Source organism: Limulus polyphemus, unplaced genomic scaffold, assembly GCF_000517525.1.
Source record: "Limulus polyphemus unplaced genomic scaffold, Limulus_polyphemus-2.1.2 Scaffold2372, whole genome shotgun sequence".
NCBI classification, from domain to species: domain Eukaryota; kingdom Metazoa; phylum Arthropoda; class Merostomata; order Xiphosura; family Limulidae; genus Limulus; species Limulus polyphemus.
In genome coordinates, this window is record NW_013667982.1 from 126,201 (window position 1) to 133,932 (window position 7,732).

Here is a 7,732-nt window from a genome sequence, read left to right on the forward strand (position 1 = left end):
TTACATCCGACTTATCACGAACTAATCCACACTTCGGGGATTTGATGAGTGTCAAATGTAAAGTGTTACATCCGACTTATCACGAACTAATCCACACTTCGGGGATTTGATGAGTGTCAAATGTAAAGTGTTACATCCGACCTCTCACGAACTAATCCACACTTCAGGGATTTGAGGGGTGTCACATGTAAAGTGTAACATCCGACCTCTCACGAACTAATCCATACTTCAGGGATTTGAGGGGTGTCACATGTACAATGTTACATCCGACTTATCACGAACTAATCCACACTTCGGGGATTTGATGAGTGTCAAATGTAAAGTGTTACATCCGACCTCTCACGAACTAATCCACACTTCGGGGATTTGATGAGTGTCAAATGTAAAGCATGAAAATGTTATCATACAAGGATAGTTAGGATCTCTGAAACTGTCTCATCTTGATGAAAAAGAAGAGTCAGAAAGAGTCCGATTGAGGTGTTAAAGATTGTTACGGGAATTGGTAGTGTTCATGGGTCATCTGTTTTTTTCATATTTAACAGCGAGAATAGTAGGACACAAATATACATTTTGGCAGACTAAGAATCATCTTCAGCGAAGACAGTTTTATTTTTCTAGCAAGGTGGTTGAACTTTGGAATGGGTTGCCTTCAGAGGTGGTAGATGCAGTTAACGTAATGGAGCGTCAGAGGACGATTTGATAAATATTTGAATAATAAAGACTGGCTTTGAATGTTTTATTTACATTTTAGAGTTTAGTCTAGTGGATGGGATGGCCTAGATGGACCAATAGGTCCCTTGTGACTGGGGTCATCATAGCGAGCTATTACTTAGAATCTGTCCGATATAAAGACAAATATTTAGCCATCACAAAGTTAAAACAAGGTTTTACGAGTTCCTTTATTGTACACGGCGTTACACATGGTGTTTGTTTCAACAGCTTTCGAAATAAATAAATTATGTGTTCGAAAAATCAAGACACCTTTTTTTTTTGGTATGTGTATATTTTGTACATTTATCGATGCCACGAACAAAACGTCCATACGTGTTTCTTAAAGATAAGATAACACAGTTAAGGAGAAAGGGAGGGGTGGGGGGGGGATGCTGATCGAGTTTACCATCATGAAGAATAGCTGTAACTGCATTGTATGTTTAAAAATTACTCACTGGGAAATACTTTGATGATAAATCATCCTGATTCACTCAGTTAATGGGTTTGAATAGTCAACATTCCGTATTAAAATATACATGTTACATTCTACAGTATAAGTGTTGAGAGTTAACACTCGTTCTGTATTAAATTATACATGTTACATTCTACAGTATAAGTGTTGAGAGTTAACACTCGTTCTGTATTAACATATAGATATTACATTCTATAGTATAAAGAGTAAACACTCGTTCCGTATTAAAATATACATGTTACATTCTATAGTATAAGTGTTGAGAGTTAACACTCGTTCCGTATTAAAATATACATGTTACATTCTATAGTATAAGTGTTGAGAGTTAACACTCGTTTCGTATTAAAATATAGATGTTACATTCTACAGTATACAGAGTTAACACTCGTTCTGTATTAACATTTACATGTTACATTCTATTGTATAAGTGTTGAGAGTTAACACTCGTTGAGATTTATACTTCATTCGCAATGTAGTAGTTGGGTAGTTTGAACAGTTAACAAATGTCCTATCAACAGTTTCTAGAGTTTGTGTGTGTGTGGGGGGGGGGGGGGGTTCAGAAGGTAAAGCACTAACTGGGTTCGATTCCAGAACCAAACAAGATCAGAATTATCATAAGTAAAGCTTGGATGATAAGATATTGCGATAAAAATGGTATTGAATGTAGTTGTATGTAATGGGATAAAGTTGCTCCGGTATCACATATAAGATAACAATCCAGTCGGTGCAAAGATAAAAAGAAGAAAATCTAGAAAAACAATTCAAAGTTAATGTTTTAATTGGGTGAGGTTTCAGTTTTTTTTTCTTAAGTAATGGTTTTTGAACATTTTCAATTGAATACAGAGTATGATGGCAACATAGTGTTTAGTGGACTCTGAGATGTGATACCGACGGATAATAACTTCAGAAAGTCTCTTCATTATACCGACGGATAATAACTTCAAAAAGTCACTTTGTAATACCAATAGATAATAACTTCTAAGAGTCACTTCATGATACCAATGGATAATAACTTTGAAAAGTCACTTTGTGCTACCGACGGATAATAACTTTGAAAGTCACCTCATGATACCAACTTATAATAACTTCAAAAAGTCACTTCGTGATACCAACTTATAATAACTTCAGAACGTCACTTTCTGATACCAACGGATAATAACTTCTAAGAGTCACTTCCTGACACCAACGGATAATAACTTCAGAAAGTCTCTTCATTATACCAATGGATAATAACTTTGAAAAGTCACTTTGTGCTACCGACGGATAATAACTTTGAAAAGTCACCTCATGATACCAACTTATAATAACTTCAAAAAGTCACTTCATGATACCAACTTATAATAACTTCAAAACGTCACTTTCTGATACCAACGGATAATAACTTCTAAGAGTCACTTCATGATACCAACGGATAATAACTTTGAAAAGTCACTTCAATAAAGTACATTATACAGTAATAGGTATTGATATTTTGGAATTTAAAACCTGAACGGCATGCGCATATGATATAAACAAACAGGGTCCTAATTTTGAATTACTGGCCATATGAAAAGCAACCAATAAAGCAGTAGCTACCGCTGCGGGAGCTTAGCCCAGCTCTGAACATAGCAACGTGTGTAGAGTTTTTGGACGACCCAGTACCACAAACATTCCAAACAGATTTCGCGGGAGTAAAAATATTATATTTGTTTGATCCACGGAAAAATTTTGATGCATCAAAACACATCTATTACTGTAGCAAGTAAAAAGTTAGCTATTGTGTAAGAATGAATTGAAGGCTATGTTGTCGCTGACGTGGTAGTTTTAGGACAAATCAAATACCGTCTAGCCTCAGCGTATTTCAGAGCAATACCCGCCGATTAACATTTTAATAAATTAATACGGTAACGTATATTGAATTATCACCCATTTAACATCTGTTGTTTTAAGCTCGAGTTAGAGATTAAACTGTTTAATCAGGAGCCAAGAAATATATACAGTACGTGTATAATTTATTGTAAACAAATAGCAAGTTCTTGTTTGTTTTTGTTATTGTTTTTTAGGGGGGGGGAGAGATGGACATGTAGCTAAACCACTATTCCAGTTGTAAGATGTACGTAGTGCAACTGTTATTCCGGTTGTAAAAACATATATAACTAAACTAATTTTCCGGTTGTCAGACATATATAACTAAACTAATTATCCGGTTGTAAGACATATATACAACTGAACTAATTTTCTGGTTGTAAGACATATATAACTAAACTAATTTTCCGGTTGTAAGACATATGTAACTAAACTAATTATCCGGTTGTAAGACATATATAACTAAACTAATTATCCGGTTGTAAGACATATGTAACTAAACTAATTTTCCGGTTGTAAGAAATGTAACTAAACTGATTTTCCGGTTGTAAGACATATATAACTAAACTAATTATCCGGTTGTAAGACATATATAACTAAACTAATTATCCGGTTGTAAGACATATGTAACTAAACTAATTATCCGGTTGTAAGACATATATAACTAAACTAATTATCCGGTTGTAAGACATATGTAACTAAACTAATTATCCGGTTGTAAGACATATGTAACTAAACTAATTATCCGGTTGTAAGACATATGTAACTAAACTAATTTTCCGGTTGTAAGACATACGTAACTAAACTAATTTTCCGGTTGTAAGACATATATAACTAAACTAATTATCCGGTTGTAAGAAATGTAACTAAACTAATTTTCTGGTTGTAAGACATACGTAACTAAACTAATTTTCTGGTTGTAAGACATATGTAACTGAAACACTGCTTCAGTTTCTAATTTCAACTTTAATCCTCTCATGATATAATGTACCCGATTTTTGATATGGCTACCTAATTTTTGTAAGGGCTAGTGCTGCATCACTGGATCCAGGTTCGTATCCAGTTCTAGGATTTTATTATACATTTTAAATATAATCACATTTGGGGATAAAACAAGCAAGCAAGAAGAAGAACTCTATTTTTTAATAAAAATTTAGCCTAATCTCAATATGGTAAATACTAAAAAAAGACACCAATAAACATGATTCGTTGAGGGCAAACAACTACCGGCACGTTCCACATGTACTACACTGTGTCACGTAAATGTTGCACCAAACAATGATGGCGGATGACTTCAATTTGAATTTCTATTAATTACGAAACAGAAAATGACATCAGCACCTTATGACTTCCGTCGTTTCTCAACGTCTACTGTACGTGTTGTTTAGGTTCATATTCGTGGCACTGTTTGAAATCACTGCCATCTATCGTATAATTCGACTACTTGTAAAATAATGATAAATTACACACTTCAAAATCATATTTTTTACAAATAAATTTTTTGAATAAGTACAAATAGTTAAAATTATATTATACAAAATGTTATCAAAACAAAGTATAACATATACTTAAAACTGGAACAAATAGTTGTTAAGTATTTCGGTACGGGTACAAGTGATACGCATTACGTAAATATACGCGACGTTATAAGTTCGTCAATTCAGGGCACCAACAAGTCGCGTGGGTTCCAACACATACACACATGTTTTTGGTTTAACTCTGAAGAAGTCCTAACACAAGACGTCCGTATTACGCGCAACATTGATAAAGTTAGAAATAAAATTTTCTACGGAATCAGTTTTATTTCAAATGGATGTCTTTATCTGGAGGTGTATATAGGGAAAAAGAAATAGTTAAAAGTAGATCCGGGATTTTCAAATCTTTAACAGTTTAGTTTCGTACACCTTAAGGTAATGACCCTGTTACGACAACGCAGGTCACGTGACGCTTGTGTCACGCCACGTCCTTCTCGAACATTCACGTCCCTTCCTTAAATCTCGGGATCCTTCTAGATATAGTGTAGTCTTGTATATATAAGACCGTCACAAAGTGACGGCAACAGTGTGTGTAATTGAATGAGTAAGAATATTGTTGAGCACGTGAGAAGTTCGTTGTGAGTTATAGCGTTTGTTATAGAGCGACTGTTGAAATTAAGTGTATCGTAAAGTTGTATTCGGAAAGAATAAACCAGTTTTATTTAAGAAATGACTTGTATCGGTAAAGTTTCTTCGGTAAGAGTTTGAACGGAGAATTAACTAACGAACGGAGACGTAACAACCCTTTATCTGTTTACCATTCAGCGTGAGGAAAAAGTCCAAAGATATAAGAGAACACTTCAAAACGAATATTATTTCTGAAAATGCTGCTACTTCGTTGTATCCGACAAGCTCTCACTCTAGTATTTTATATGGTTTTTCTAAAAGTCGCAAAGCCGTTACTCTCGTCTTTCCCCCTTAGTCGGTCATAGTTACAAAGTTGAAAAGTTCTTTGTCCCTGGACAACAGACACTCGTCATCAATGGATATACTATCTCAGATTATTTGCACTTTCTTCCCTCTTTACAAACATATCTCTAAAGAAAACCATTTCACGTTATAACCTTTCTGTAAATGGCTTTTTCTGAACCTCGACATACAGTATACATTGAAAGGCAACAAATCCGTGTTTTCAAAGAAAGAAATAAGCACCATTTTCACGAGTCTTCTCCCCTTGTAAGGATATAGAAACTTTCAAAACCACAGCCAAAAGCGCCATCTTTATGAAATCAATTACTAAATATGTAGCACTGACTTGTTACAGAATTCATCATGATTTGATCTTTTTATATATATACAGGTGAAGATCTATTTCAATACAATGCTAGATAATAGTGTAACTTAGGTGGGGTTCATCCATTATTAAGTACAACTTTCCGTTAAACCTCTCATACTTAATATATTTATTGAAGCCTTTTCCTCATTTTTAAATGTTATTTTTTAAATCGTCTTTTAGACACTTTTAGCAGCTACGTACCGAGCATGATTAATTCCAGTGACAAGTTCCAGCTAGGAGTTTCTCGCCCATCTCATCGACTGCCATCCACCCCTAATTATAAAGATGAATTACCCACTCCGGTAGATGATGGGTTAAAAACAGCTTTTACCGATGACATTTCCTCTTGGTCAACGTCTTCGTCGACATCGGATCTTCTATTTTAAGGTTAGGATCAACTTCTTGATTTACAAATAACATTGTTTCACTAATATTGAATTTAAAACTGTTTCGTTGAGCAAACAAAAAACATTGTTAGTCTCTACTAATTGTTACGTAATAATCATAGTCCAGCCAATCAGTGGACGAATATCTTCGATCGTATAACTAACAGCAACAGAATTATTTTCGCTGCATGCTATTTATAAATGCTTTTTTACAATACCTTATTAAAGTGTGGAAAAATATAACTGGAGCAACAATGCTTAATTCAGCTTTAATTACAACAGTACATCATGTGAAAAACATTGAGTTTTTTCTATTATGGAAACAATAATACCATTGGCGTATTGTTATTAGAGAAATATTAAATTTTAAGACATATCACAACTTGAATAACTGAATCACCTGCAATATTCCTGTACCTTCAAGAGATATCACAACTTGAATAACTGAATCACCAGCAATATTCCTGTACCTTCAAGAGATATCACAACTTGATAACTGAATCACCAGCAATATCCCTGTACCTTCAAGAGATATCACAACTTGAATAGCTGAATCACCTGCAATAATCCCTGTACCTTCAAGAGATATCACAACTTGATAACTGAATCACCAGCAATATCCCTGTACCTTCAAGAGATATCACAACTTGAATAACTGAATCACCTGCAATACTCCTGTACCTTCAAGAGATATCACAATTTGAATAATTGAATCACCTGCAATATTCCTGTACCTTCAAGAGATATCACAACTTGAATAACTGAATCACCAGCAATATTCCTGTACCTTCAAGAGATATCACGACTTGAATAACTGAATCACCAGCAATATTCCTGTACCTTCAAGAGGTATCACAATTTGAATAACTGAATCACCAGCAATATTCCTGTACCTTCAAGAGATATCACGACTTGAATAACTGAATCACCTGCAATATCCCTGTACCTTCAAGAGATATCACAACTTGAATAACTGAATCACCTGCAATATTCCAGAACTTCGAGGCTGGCTACCACGTCGACCTCAGAAATGACTGCTTTTAAGCTGGATTTTCCTCAGGGCACAACAAATAAGCAGCGATTTATAAGTGACAAACTGCAAACCCGAGGACACATCATACTAAAAGGAAGTACTGAACTCTTGGGTGTTCGTAATGGTGTAGGTCCGCTTCTTAAGACCTGTCAATACAACTCCACCGCCAGTGTAATGTGGATGATCATGACGTGTTATTCACATCGAAGTACAAACATGATATCAGAAAGGAAAGGAAGATCTGCTGAAGAAAGTCTTGGACTGATCTGTGCAAGATCAGAACTGCTGAAGAAAGTCTTGGACTGATCTGTGCAAGATCAGAACTGCTGAAGAAAGTCTTGGACTGATCTGTGCAAGATCAGAACTGCTGAGGAAAGTCTTGGACTGATCTGTGGCCCGGCATGGCCAGGTGGATAAGGCGCTCGACTCGTAATCTGAAGGTCGCGGGTTCGAATCTTCGTCCCACCAAACATA

The 7,732-nt window shown here is 35.2% G+C and overlaps 1 protein-coding gene across 2 annotated transcripts in view; it reads left to right on the forward strand.

Moving 5' to 3' along the window:
- Window positions 1–7,732, forward strand: part of LOC111087609 — a 27,712-nt gene that overhangs the window by 6,845 nt on the left and 13,135 nt on the right. For both annotated transcript variants that reach the window (XM_022394834.1, XM_022394833.1), the window contains exon 3: window positions 6,020–6,226. In XM_022394834.1, the coding sequence (XP_022250542.1) occupies window positions 6,020–6,225 (206 nt within the window). In that variant the 3' untranslated portion in view covers window position 6,226. The remainder of the gene's footprint in view (window positions 1–6,019; window positions 6,227–7,732) is intronic.